This window comes from Antechinus flavipes, chromosome 6, assembly GCF_016432865.1.
Source record: "Antechinus flavipes isolate AdamAnt ecotype Samford, QLD, Australia chromosome 6, AdamAnt_v2, whole genome shotgun sequence".
NCBI lineage: Eukaryota > Metazoa > Chordata > Mammalia > Dasyuromorphia > Dasyuridae > Antechinus > Antechinus flavipes.
The window spans coordinates 73925184-73939456 of record NC_067403.1 but is presented as its reverse complement, the minus strand read 5'-3'; the positions used below and the strand labels follow the sequence as shown (position 1 = coordinate 73939456).

General features: G+C 38.5%; 1 protein-coding gene across 1 annotated transcript in view; it reads right to left on the bottom strand.

Moving 5' to 3' along the window:
- Positions 1-6291, bottom strand: part of EDNRA (endothelin receptor type A) — an 80823-nt gene extending 74532 nt beyond the window's left edge. The window contains exons 1-2 of the mRNA XM_051964051.1: positions 5957-6291; positions 1044-1527 (exon numbers count right to left, since the gene is read on the bottom strand). Coding sequence (XP_051820011.1) covers positions 1044-1463 — 420 coding nt within the window. The 5' untranslated portion in view covers positions 1464-1527; positions 5957-6291. The remainder of the gene's footprint in view (positions 1-1043; positions 1528-5956) is intronic.
- Between the last annotated feature and the right edge of the window lie 7982 nt (positions 6292-14273).

Sequence of the window (14273 nt, the reverse complement as noted above, 5' to 3'; positions counted from 1 at the left end):
AGGAAAATATGATGTAAAAAACTCATATGACTCACAAAATTCAAGCCCTATATGTGTATGATCATAATTAATCTATAAAAGAATTTAAAAGTTAATTTGAATTTTCATGTGAACACTGAGAAAATCTTAGATTTTCAATCTGTGATCAAAATGAATTAAAATTACAGTTTTCCTTTTCTCCTAGCATGTTTAGGCTGAATAAAGGATCACATCTTTTCTGGCTTGTGTCAGTACTAAGAGTGTCTACATTGGTAAGAGGATAAGCTGTTTTTAATCCTTTATACAGTTAACTACAAAAGGATCTGTGAATTTTTCAGTGTAGGAATTCATTCCAACAAAATCACAAACTGTCCATGACTTCTCTCTCTTATGTTTGAGGTTCAATGACTTTCTTAGGGTCATGTAGCCAATGAGTCAGAGGCAAAATCTGAATCCAAATCTTTCTGAATTCAACCTAAACATTCCCTCCATATTCCAAGCTGTCTCTATGAAGTTTAATAAATTTAAATGTATAATCTTCTGCCTTTTTCAAATGATTGCAGCTTTAAAGGTACTAAACTGATTTATATTTCTGGAGTTAAATAAAACAAGTCCTCTGCTTAGTCTACTAATATTGTGCAATCAGGTGAACTCAGCCACAACATTGCAATAATTGCAATAAATCTGATTCTTTCCTTGAATTATTCAGACAACTGAAGAGAAAAAAAAGTGTTTCTTTCATGAAAATTAATGCATTAAGTCTTTTGAAACTTCTTTTTGTGAAACATATACCCAACAATCAAATTAAGATTTCAATTAATTTTATGAAAGACTGTGGTTGCAAAAATACTTTCCAAAAACATCAGTTACCACTAATTAGAAGAGAAGCTAGATACTTTTTTTTCTCTTTCAAAGTTTTATTTTCTTCTCCCATCATAAGACATCAGAGAATAGTACTTAATATAAGCAGAAAAGAATAGGCAAGAGATAATAGAGGTCCTAGAAGATCATGACTTTGGAATCACAGATAAATAAATTACAGTTCAATCTATGTTGCTACTTACCTTAAATACATTGATAGGGATATCAATGACAATATAGATTAGGTCTCCTAGGGCCAAGCTGGCTATCAGTGCATTAGGGCCATTTCTCATGCATTTGTTCTGGTAAATGATCCTGAGCAGAGTCGCATTCCCCACCATTCCAACGATGAAAATAGCACAAGATATCACTGTGTTGATGTACTTGAAAGCTGAAGTGATTTTAGTCTGCTGAGGGCAATAGTTACGCATTGAACCATTGCTTGGCAGGACCAAGGATGTTGGGCGGTGGGTAGTGAAAGGGAGGCTGGGCTCTGTCCCACGAAATGTGGTCAAGTCCTCCACAGGGTCACTCAGATTTGTGTGATAACTTTCAGGATTGTCACTGACCACACATCCAGCCAACAGGAGCCAAAAAGAGGCCCTGAGATAAAAGATCTCCATCTTGAAATCAAACAGAAAAGAAATGTCTCTCACAATCCTAGTCTTGCGCAGTTAATTCTTTGACCTGGATGAAGAAAGAAAAAGACACTTGGTTGTAAAATCAAACCCCCCAATAACAAACGCTTGAGAGAATCTTTTGTAATTAGGTAAGGCATTTTACTATCAAACTACCCTAATCGTTTGACAAAATACCTGAAGAAAAATCTTCTAGAAAGACACCCTGCTTTTGATAACCAACTAGTATAGTAGCTAGAGTGCTAGCTTTCTGGAGTCAAAAAGACTAGCTACAGGACTCATTTCAAGTTATTTAACCTTTTTTCAGCATCAGTTTTCTCAGTGGTAAAATGAAGATAATATTAAAACCTGCCTTACAGAATTATTACAAGGGTCAAATAAAAGATGTAAAGCACTTTACAAATCTTAAAGTGTTTTGTAAATAGTTGTTGTTATCATTGTTATTCTCACTATTGATTATTAGGCAATAATATGGTGCTATGAAAAGAGTACTGAGACACATGTATGACCTTAGATAAGTCACTGCTCAGGACCTGGGTTTCCTCATTTTAAAAAGATAGCGTTAACTAGATCACTCTAAGGTCCCTTCCAATTCTCAATCCATCTTGATGTTATGATCATCAATGTTATGGGTTAGTACTTGTCAGCACATGTTACAAAGTCCCGTCTTCACAAAGAAGAGAAAGAACTGATTGCTAAGTCAGGGCGTATATGAAGATGAATTTTAAAGGATGAAAGGCTATTTTTAAATGAAGAATGGTCACACAATAAGTAAAGTTCTTAAAATATGTAATCAGAATTGAACTTTATTCAAGCTGCAATAAAACAATCAGAGTCCTTTAAGGTAAGCTCAATTTTATATAAAAAAAATTACCTCTGTAGTGGCACATTTTTACCTTAATATAGAAATTTTATTTATAGGATTATACATTTAGAGTTGAAAGGGACTTAATTTTAAAATTTTTATTAATTTTTCATTTAATAAGCATTCATGCTCTCTCTTCTGCTCCCCTACTATCCCATCTCACAATTTTAAAAATTGGAAACCCTTCCAACAAGTTTGTATAGTGAAGCAGGTCAAATTTTCTAATTGGCTTTGTCCAAAAATGTATTTTTCATTTTAAGACCATCATTTCTTTGCAAAAAGTGCATATGTAGTTTGCTTCAATTTTGATCTTTTGGAATTGTGGTGTATCATTGAATTGGTCAGAGTTTTAAAATCTGAAAAGGCCTATAAAGATCTATAGAAGCTTTTACTTTACAGTTAAATAATTTGCCCAATTGGATTGATTGTAATGGTTGTAAATGGATTGGAATTCAGATCCTTTGATTTTGAATTAAATGCTCTTTCCATTGCCTATCTCTGTTTATGTTGTGTTTTCCCTAGTAAAACATAGGACGGGACTATAGATTTTCATATCCATCTCTCATAGTTAGTTGAGTCTGATTTTGATCTTAAAGAGCACCTGGGGAATGATTTCATTTCTTTACCCAACTGTTTTTATGAGTCCTGATTCATGTATCCTTAATAAGTGCTAAGACCCAAGAGTTGGGTGCCAGGTGGATGCCCATCATAGCGTCTGTGTCTTACCATGTAAAATATGTAAGAGTTTCCTCCCAATGGAGTCTATGAGAAACAAACAATTCTGAGATGCTAAGCAACTGTAAGACTCAAGAACAAAATAACCCAGCACTTCAGCTCAAAAGAAGGGGACAGGAAAGACTGACTGCTCAGCTAAAGCTTCTTGATTTGACCACTGCAATTGAACCTTGTGTGCTAAGTTACTTAAAAGAGAGGCAGTTTCCCAGAAGTGGATTGATTGCCCATGACTGCCCTCTAAGACAGCCTGACACTATCACGTTTTTCATCAGAATTGCTCCAGAGGTTTCGAAAATCAACATTTTGCAACAATTAACTTTGGTTGATTATGGCAGGGTGCTAAAGAGGCCAGGGTTTGCAGGTTCTCATCCTGGAATCAGTCCAACTTCACATATCACCCTTCCTCTCTCTCCTCTTCAAATTTACAACCATATACCGCCTGATCTAATCACTATTTCTCTGCCAACTCACTCTTAAACACATGTAGCTAAGTCAAGGCAATAGAATCCATACTTGCTTCAGAAAATCTACTCAATCAATTCAAGTGACTTCCCGTTGTCTTTCTAGAATAAACTGTAAACTCGTCTGATTAGCTTTTTAAAGCTTTTCAAAATCTGTGCTCTTTTAATGAGCCAAACTGGCCTTCTCTCTATTGCTCATATCTGAGGAATCCTATCTCCATGCCTTTCTACTATTAACGGACTCTTTCCTTGCCTTCACCTTTAAAAGCCTTCCAAACTCCATCATGTTCATGAACTTTTTCTTGATGTCCTCAACTCCTTCCCTCTCAAACTACCTTAAATTTAACTATAATGCATATATTTATATTTATTCACCATATTCTATATGTGTATATATATATATATCATAGATATTTGCCTTACCCATTATAATGTAAGCTGTTGAGTTCTTTGCATAGGGCCTGATGTACTGTTGGTGCTAAATAAGTATTTATTGATTGATGAATGAGTTTGGGTCTATGGCTTATTTTGTACATGGAAGAGGGTACAGGATTATAAATCAGTTCAGCAAAGATTTATTAAATGTCCATGTAATGGCCCTTGGGACTGCAAAGACAAAAAAAAAAAGTTTGCCCTCAAGGGGTTTACATTCTCCAGGAATGAAACATTAAAGCAATTAACAAAATTCTTTTTGCCTTTAGGCCTCTATTGATAGTCGAGGACAGAAACATTAACAGAATCAGCACAAAATTTTCCACACAGAATAATGGGATCTCAAAGTGGAAGGGGGAGGGGGGGTCAGAGGCCAGTTGACCATGAACATCCTGAACAAATGGTCAATCAACCTCCCATTGAAGTTCTGGAGGATGAAAGTGAATCCAGTAACTTCTTCCTTACAATCAAGCCTAAGTCTACTTTTATGTAGCTTCTATAAATTGCTGAAGTTTTGCACTTGGGGCCTAAACAGAACACCTCTTATCTCTCTCTTCCACACTGGAACACTAAGTTTAGCTGGATTAGAGGTTTCTGTAGATTTAGGGGTGAAAGGGAATTTAGAAATAGTCTAATTCAACTCCCACATATTAAATAAAAAAATCTGAGACTCAGAGAAATAAGTGCCAGATAGGTGACTGCAACCCAAATCCAGAGCTCTTTTCACTGGGTCAAACAGAATCTTCATGCTCTCAAGCTTCAACTATCAAAACAACATCTTTGTTTCTCAGAAACAACGACCTCCTCTAATTAGCAATTTGAAATTTCCCCCCTTTTATTAAAATAAATCCTCCCCTTTATAATAAAAAAAACCTCAACAACTCCAAACAAGATTTCTCTTCGGAAATTAAAATACAGGTGATTGGTTTTATTTGCTGGATTCCTCAAAGTGGAAGGGGGATGTCTGAGAAGGAAAGAATCTCAAAAAATATTTACTCCATAAAAAACAAACTAACTTCTAGACAACTTGAAAACACAAACTAATTGGATAGCAGCCTTTTCTCTGGAAAGAAACTGGGAAGGAAGATTAGGAAGAAAAGTGAATTGGTCATTGCCATGTGTTACTGTCTGAGCAAATCCAGAGGATGATCAGGGCATGTGCTTGCCTCTTCAGTTAGATTGAGAGAAAGTTATCTGGGGCCCAGAAAAGCCACCTCTTTTAGAAAAAGGCTGCATCTCTGTGTAAAGCCCACATACCTCTTAAATTCAATTCCGCAGTGGACTTAAGAACAAAACGCCTGAGACCTTAGCAAGAGACACGCCTGATCAGAGACAGACCAGTGAGTTTCCAGGCGAGGATATTCCCAAATGCGCAGCTCTGGAGTTTGTAAAACACTCTCCTTTCCCTCTGTTAGCCCAAGCACCTCCCTTTCCACTAAATCTTCTCTACTGGAGAAAACGGGGGCAAGAGGTAAGAAGATTCAACGAAATCTATTCAGATTAGTGAGTTCAAGCAGGAAGGGGAATCGTGCGGCTTGAGGGTAACCTCGAAGTAAAGAGGACGGAGAAAAAGTTCCAGGGAAAAGACAAAGCGAGTGAGCCCCGGCTCTCCAAACGCTCACTAAGAGTTGAACACCCTTCTTCCCCTCTCCCCCCTCCGTCCCCCGGTAGTTTTTGCTCAATATCACCTTCAGTTGACAGCAATATCCCTCAGAATCAATAGCAGCTGGCTAAATTTGCCTCGAGTTCATCCCTCTGCTCTCCAACAGGACTGCTCATATTCTGCAGGTATTTGTGGCAGCCTCCAACTGGAGATTTCTATCACACTAAGTGGCTTTCCAAGTAGACGCTTGGTGGACCCCCACCCCGCCCCCACCCCTTATCTCTCTCCTTCTCCACCCCCTATAAGGCTGGCTCTCCAAGAGTCTCTCTACCTCCCCTCTCCTCCCAGGTCTGAGTCCCCGAAAAGGAAGCGTTTCAAATACCCGGGAGGTCCGCGCCGGGCTGATTTTCCGGGCACTAGCAGCTGCCCGAGTCCCCGTTTCAGGCATGAGATTCCCCAGCCCAACAGAGTCAAGGCGAGCGGGATGTCCTTCCAGGCGCGGGCTCCGGGACGGGTAGCAGCGGCAGAGAGAGAAGTGGCTGCGGGCTCTAGCCCTTCCAGCTGCCGCCGCTTTTGCAAACTTCCTCCGGGTGGCTCTTGGGGGGAGGTCTTCCCAATTCGCCCGTCTCAATTTGGCTGAGTGGGATTGAGATTCTCCTCCTCTGCTGGTCACCGAGAGAAAGCAGAAGTGTGTGTGGGAGCGAAATCATGGGAGAAAAGGAAAACTCCAAAGTAACACCCTCCTCCCTCCCCTCCTACTCCCCCCCAAAGACTTCCCTCCTCCACCTCCACTCCATAAAAACAAGACCAGCCCCAAACCTCCAGCCCCAAAGAGGCTGCCTCTATTAAACACCAGCATGTGCCTCCCAGGCACTGGAGAACTCCGAGTTCTTTTAACTATTTCCTCTCCGCAATGGGGCCTCGGAATGAACACTGAAGTGGAGTCAAGACTGGGTTGGATTTTTCAATTCAGCTACTGACTTCCCGGGTGCTCTTGGACAAGCCTCTTTGTCCCGCCGGACCTCAGTTTCCTCATCTGTAAAGTGATGGGCCTGGATTAGATAGCCCTTCCAAATCTAAATCTCATGACCCCAAGAGCCCTAGAATGGGAGGAGATGATCCACAAGAGGCTGCAGTTAGACAATGGAGAGATCGCTGGATTAGCAATCGGGAGATCTGGTTTCTTTCTAGTCCCAGGTCTGCCAGTTAGTGCTGAATGACCTCCAGCAAATGACCTCTCTGGGTCCTGTTTTCCTCAATTACAAAGCGACAGGCCTGGACTAGTTGATCTCTAAAGTTTCTTCAAGTTCCACCATTCGATGAGGTAGGTTTTATTGCTCAACAATGTCCTTCAAAGAAACCCAATCCCTGGAACCATCATTCCAGAGAGGGTCGAAGCTTCACTACCGGACCCGAGAAACGATGTCCACAGCAAGTCGTGTTTGTCCTTTCCTCGACACAGCTTATTAACCACGAACCACTTAGCTCACTAGAATTAAGTCCAGGCTGCCACAAATCCAAAGCATCAAATTTAGACTATTTCTAAATTCCCTTTCACCCCTAAATCTACAGAAACCTCTAATCCAGCTAAACTTAGTGTCCCCAGTGTGGAAGAGAGAGATAAGAGGTGTTCTGTTTAGGCCCCAAGTGCAAAACTTCAGCAATTTATAGAAGCTATATAAAAGCAGATTTAGGCTTGATTGTAAGGAAGAAGTTACTGGATTCACTTTCATCCTCCAGAACTTCAATGGGAGGTTGATTGACCATTTGTAGCTTTGTTACTCATTCTGTGGCTACATGTTCCCCTAATCTTATCATAAAATTGTTCCTTGGGATATTTTGTGAGAGCGCATCCATGACCATTTTGTGAAGAAACATTCAAGGAGTCCTGTAGTCTATAGCTAAGCTTCATTTATATCAAGCTCCCTTTAGCAGCTAAAGTGCTCAGAAGGATGTGAGGGGAAGGGAGAGTTGAGAGAGGTTATGGAATGGGGAAGTCTGCTTTTAAAGACAGATTGAAAGTGGAGATGACTGTTATTCTACAAAATTGTTCAGTTGTTTCTAACTCTTTGTGACCCTATTTCGGGTTTCTTGGCAGAGATACTAGAATGGTTTCCTACTCTATCTCATTGAACAGATGTGGAATTAAGGCAAACAGAATCAAGTCATTTGCTCAACATCACAAAGCAAGTTAGTGTTAGGGATCAGACCTGAACTCAGGAAGATGAGTTTTCTGACTCCTGGTGTGACCTAGCTGCCTGTCTACAAAATTAGCAATTACTTCTGATTGCAGGATAAGATGGCAAGATAAATTGTTTCTATTGCTAATCTTTTGTATTTGAAGGACTGAAAATAGAGAGAATGACAAAGCATTTTTATCACTTAGACTTTTTGTAATTTTTTTTTTTTTGGTATCACCTATATGACTTTGGATACATCACTCAACCTGATCTAGGTCTCCTTTCCTCATCTATACATCAAAGGGGTTGGACAAAATGAGGTTCGAGGTTTTTTCCTAAATCTTATGATGCTGTGACCCAATATAGTAACTCCCATGTACCAGATTCCTCTGCTGCCTACTCTTTTTAATGGCAGACTGAGCAATATGAATGTTTTCCCTCCCTTTTCTCTCTGTTGCATCACTCCCCAGTTTAAGAAAAGAAAAAAGGTTAAGTCTATCTGGATTTACTTGTGTTGGAGAGAGTTCTAGTCGGACACTCTTAGCATTACTGAGAGTAGCTAGGTGGTACAGTGGACAGAGCTTAGAAGGGACTGAATAGGAATCTTCAGACACATACTAGCTGTATGACCTTGGCAAAATACTTAAACTTTTCTTCAGTTTTCCTATTTGTAAAATGAGTGTTACTATCACACATGATCACAAGGATCAAATAATTTAAAATATACAGAGTGCTTTGTAAACGTTAAATACTGCTGTATTAATGATAATTACTATTATTATTACTGCTACTAGAACAATGACAACTATAGAAAAAGTGAAGTCCTACTGCTCTTACCTTGGGAATAATAATCATGGAAGCCAAAACTCACTTCATTCCTGCCAGTTAAAATCCAACCCTTCTTCAAGGCTTAGTTCACATGCCACCTCTTTCCAATAGTCTCTTGGATAAAATATAAAAACCCGCTTAGCTTTTAAAGCCCCTGTTTCCAATCTCTCTTTGCAACTTCATTGAACGTTGATCTTCTAGCACTTTGTTATTCAGGTTAACTGGCCTTTTCTCTGCTCCTCCCACATCCCAGCCCATCTCCATCCCCAAATCTTGGTAATGACAATTTCCTATGATCAGAAAATCAGTCCGGGGCAGACCTCCAAGGTATTTGAAATGCTTCCTTTTCGGGGACTCAGACCTGGGAGGGGAGGGGAGGTAGAGAGACTCTTGGAGAGGCAGCTTTATAGGGGGTGGAGAAGGAGAGAGATAAGGGGAGAGGGCGGGGTGGGGGTCCACCAAGCCTCGACTTTGGAAAGCCACTTAGTATGATAGAAATCTCCAATTGGGGGCTGCCACAAATACCTGCAGAATATGAGCAGTCCTGTTGGAGAGCAGAGGGATGAACTCGAGGCAAATTTAGCCCAGCTGCTATTGATTCTGAGGGATATTGCTGTCAACTGAAGGTGATATTGAGCAAAAGTTCCTTTTACACTTCTGCCTATAAAATCCTCCTCTTCTTTTAAGATTCAACTCAATCTTCAAGTGCTAGTAGCCTCCCTTCCAAATTATCTTGTATAATTTGTATTTATTCTAAATATACATATATACTTGTTATCTCCTTCATTAGAAGGTAAACTCCTTGTGGAGCAGAGATTGTTTTATTCTTTATACTTGTATCTTGAGAACTTAGTGCATTGTCTAGAATATAGTAGGAGTTCAGTAAATGCTTGTTTGATTTACTGAAGCCCTCTCTAATCTCCCCTCATGCAGTTATTAATTACATCTTCTTCCTCAGACCTCATATAACATTTTGTACTTGCTTTATTCAATTGTCAGCATTTATAAGAACAAAGACAATATGGGATGTTTGTGGTTGGTGAGTAGTCCAGTTGGATTGTAGCACAGAGTGTGATTAGTGTGAGGAATTGTGTGAAATAAGACCAGAAGGTTGCGTTGGTGACGGAATGTGGAGGGCCTCTAACGACAGAATAAGGACTTGGATTTGGTTTCTAAGGCCATAGTGAGCCATTAAAAAGTTGAGACTTGCATGATATACAGAATCTGGTCCATGGAACCATCTCAATTAACTAGTACAATTGGGAATGGGACAAAGGAGAAAGATTTTGTTTTTGCTATTAGAATTTAACCAGCTCATTTATGTAACAACATAGTAAAGTAAGAAGGTTTCTTTAAATAAGATAAGCAGGGGCCTGAACCTTAAAATCTCACTTCTACCATAGTATAATTATATCAGTTAATCTCTCAATTATTTATCTTTAGAAATGTAGCACTTTTCCAACCACAGATCCCTAGTCTAGTAACCAAACTATTAGTCTCAGAAAAAGAGATTTCATAAAAATCTACCTAGCTCTAGACCAAGTTTTAAGGAAGTGAGATTTTACTTTAGTGGTCTCAGCCTCCTTTTCCTAATCTCTCTGTGTCTGTTTCTGTGTTTGTGTCTTTGTGTGTCTGTGTCTTTGTGTGTCTGTCTCTCTCTCTCTCCAGTTCTCCAGTCTCCACATCCACCAACTACCAGGGCTATAAGTTCTTTTCTAAAGAGATTCTCTCCCTGCTCCCACACATACTTCTTCCTTTTTACTCTTCAACTCCCAACTAAAATTCTACTTTCTACATGAATCATTTCCTAATCCTCCTTGCCTTTTTTCTGTGATAATCTCTAGTTGTTCCTATCTGTATTTTCTTTACATATAGTTGTTTATATGTCCACCATTAGAGTATGAGTTCCTTGACAGCAGGTAGTGTATTTTATCTTTCTTGATGTCCCCAGTGCTTAGCAGAGCTTTTCTTATATAGTAGACACTTGATTGTTGACTTGTCATAACTCTCAGTCCCAATCAAAGTTTGTATTCAGAATAATAAATGGTACTGATTCAGGAAAGGGACTAGGAGATAGAGACTGAACCTTCAACATCATTGGTTGTTTAGTCATTCAATTATGCCTGACTCTTGCATTGGGCTATTTAAGAGTTTCCATGAGGTTTTCATGGGGGGAAAAAGACTGTAATGAAAGTACCTGAGTGCTAGGAATAGAATTTGATAATTTCAGGTATCAGCCAACTGGTGGAGAGGGAGTTTCTCTGAGCACCGATCCTTTCTAGTGTTTTAAATCAAAACTACCCCACTAAAATCAAATTTGTTGCTGATACTTTTTATGGTGCTTATTTAACCTACACCAAGAAAATAAAATCCCTTCCTCCTCAAAAAAAATCATGTAGAAAGTAATCAGTTTAGTTAGTAACATCCTTACTTCTGGCTCCAAGTTCAGTTCTGTTTCTTCTGTACTTTGATATTTTGTAACATGTTGGAAATACAATCAGAGAAGGTACAAAGCTTTAGAACAGATCTGGTGTAACTCTTTGGATTAATGGCCATGCACTTGAGGAAAGGCAAAAAGGCAAATGAGGATCACATTAAAGTAAAACATAACATTTCAGATGTTAGCTTTAAAAAAAAGGAACATAAAAAAATCTGCTTTAAATAAGAACAGAAACTTAAACTCTTTCGAGTGGCATAGCAAACTCAAAAGAGAAGGGAATTTAGAAAAGGAAGAGAGAAGAAATGAGAGAAGAATAGGACAGAAAAGGAAGAAGAGATGGAGGGAGAGCAAGGATAGGCAAAGGAAAAGAAAGGAATACAGGGGAAGAGCCAGGGGAGAGAGAGCCAGGAGCAAGAAACAGAATGGGATAGGAAAAAACCCTAGGGATTTTCGTTTTTTTATTTTCCCTGAAAAATAAGGGGGGGTGGTGGAGAAGAGGAAGAAATTGGGGAGAGAGAAGAAAGAAGGAAAAAAGGCAGTACAAAATGAAATCAATTTAACAGTTTTCTAGTGTAATCCACTCAGTTTTACAGATGAGGAAACTGAAGCTTAAAGCTATGAAGTGACTTAACAGAATTTGAGAATAGGTAGGGACCTCAGTGAACATCCAGTCCAACCCATATACAAAAAGATTTCCCATCTATAACATCTTGACAAATGGTTGTCTAGTCTCTACTTAAAGACTTCCAAAAATGGGGAATCCACCATCTCTCAAGGCAAGCCATTTCACATTTGGGTAGTCCAAATTTTTAGGTCTTACTCAAGTCACACAGTATTGGTAGTTATTTGACACTAATCCTTTCCACTGACCTGACTTGTTTAATCAACCAATCAATTGATCAATTTCACCAGTTTGTTTGAATATCTAAATACAAGTATGTTAATAAAGGTTATTATTAAAACTTGTGAAATAGAAAAGGGTCACTAGGAAGTGGAAGAAGGGCTCAGAACTGGAGAGAGGAGAGGCATGTTTTAAGAAAACAGGAACTTTGTTAGAGATTAGGCTTGGCTGAAATGTCAAAATGGAGAGTTTTGGAGAGGAAATTTTTATTTTATTTATTTATTTTTTTATTTTAATAGCTTTTTATTTATAGGTTATATGTATGGGTAACTTTACAGCATTGACAATTGCCAAACCTCTTGTTCCAATTTTTCCCCTCTTTCCCTCCACCCCCTCCCCCAGATGGCAGGATGACCAGTAGATGTTAAATATATTAAAGTATAAATTAGATACACAATAAGTACACATGACCAAACCATTATTTTGTTGTACAAAAAGAATCGGACTCTGAAATATTGTACAATTAGCCTGTGAAGGAAATCAAAAATGCAGGCAGGCAAAAATAGAGGGATTGGGAATTCAATGTAATGGTTCTTAGTCATCTCCCAGAGTTCTTTCGCTGGGTGTAGCTGGTTCAGTTCATTACTGCTCCATTGGAACTGATTTGGTTCATCTCATTGCTGAGGATGGCCAGGTCCATCAGAATTGATCATCATATAGTATTGTTGTTGAAGTATATAATGATCTCCTGGCCCTGCTCGTTTTACTCAGCATCAGTTCGTGTAAGTCTTGGAGAGGAAATTGTTAAAAATGAAAATTTCCTTAATTAAACAAGGCCTTTGAATGTGACTTTTTTTTTTTTTTGATTCAGTTTGAGTACCCACTTTGTACAATAAAGAGGTACTATCAGGGTACAAAGTTGAATGGTATGAGCCTTCAAAAAACTTAAATTCTACAGGAATTTGGTATTTCCAGATAAATGAATTTAAATGTGATCAAAGGAGAGAGAGGCAATGGTAGGTAAGGGAGGTATTTGGTAATGTATGGAGGGAAGTTGCTACATTTGTCCAAGATTAATCACACTGTCTGGAACCACTGGAACGTTTTTATAGAGGTGAAATCAGGATAAAAATTAACATCAAGAGCAGCTTTGAAAGAAAAAATGATGCCACCAAGGGGATCCCTGAGGGAGGAGAGGACCCACTTGGGTGGAAGAGTAGGTGGTAACTGCTAGGAAAGGTCAGAGAAGCTAATTTTGGGACACTCAGTGATGGAAAACTGTCCCTTAGGGTTAGAGATCAGGAGGTAGGCTGATTGGACTGAATATTGGATAGGAAGCTAGAGAACTCAGATTGAATCCCCCAGTTTAATCACAGGTAAATCATTTAATCAACTGAACTTTTTTTTCCTTATTGCAAAATGAATTTGATAATATTTTCATGACCTATGTTGGAATCATCATGGGGAAAGATTTTATACAAAAAGTATGATATAAATGGGAGCTATTATTATTATTATTACCCTCACTGAAGTATACTTGAACCAACTTGAATCAGCACACAGCAATACTAGCATTGTTTTTATTCTTCAGAGAATAGGGTTGCCTCATTCCAAGTGCCTGAAGGTTATACTTGACAAAAAGCCCAGGAGTTGGGGGAATCCCATCAAGGCTTATTTCTCACTTCTGCTTTAGAAGTTGAAATGACAGGTAGAGAGTTCAGCACAAAGCTTCATTAAACCAACACCTGCTCCTCCCCCAAGATAACAAAGATCTTTTTATACTTACCTCATTCCTTCTTACTCTGATTTATGTCTGTTATTAACATATGTAAATGCATTTTATGAAATTGTTCAAAGTGACTTCTGAAGCTTTTCTTCTTCTGGGAGTCAGACCTTTGAATATGATTTTTTTTTTTTTTTTTGGTATTCAATTCAATTTAAAGCCTTGCTGTGTGCAAGGAAGACACTGGACTCCTGGGATTACAAAGATAAACACTGAACAGTATCAGCCCTCAAGTAACATATACTCTACCAAGAAGTAGAGGGGTATTAGCTATTCACAGATAAGGAAATAAAAAACAAAACAAAACATGAAGAGGAATACAAAATTTATCAACCTGAGTTGTGCTGGTTCCCATATGGCTTCCATTTAACTTTCTTATTAACTTCTGATTATTTGACAAGAGTTCTGGTTGATGGCCAGCTATCTATAGTGCTACTGAATTAACAATTGTATTTATTTTAACAAACATAGTGCTATTATTATTGACCTACACTGAAAAAAATAATCAGTAAAGACTTTAAATCACTTAAGACTTAGCTTTTTGGTTTAGAAAAGTACAATAGACCTAGATTCAGAAAATGCCCATTTGAATCCAAGCTCTTCCACATAGTTGCTGTGTGACTTTGG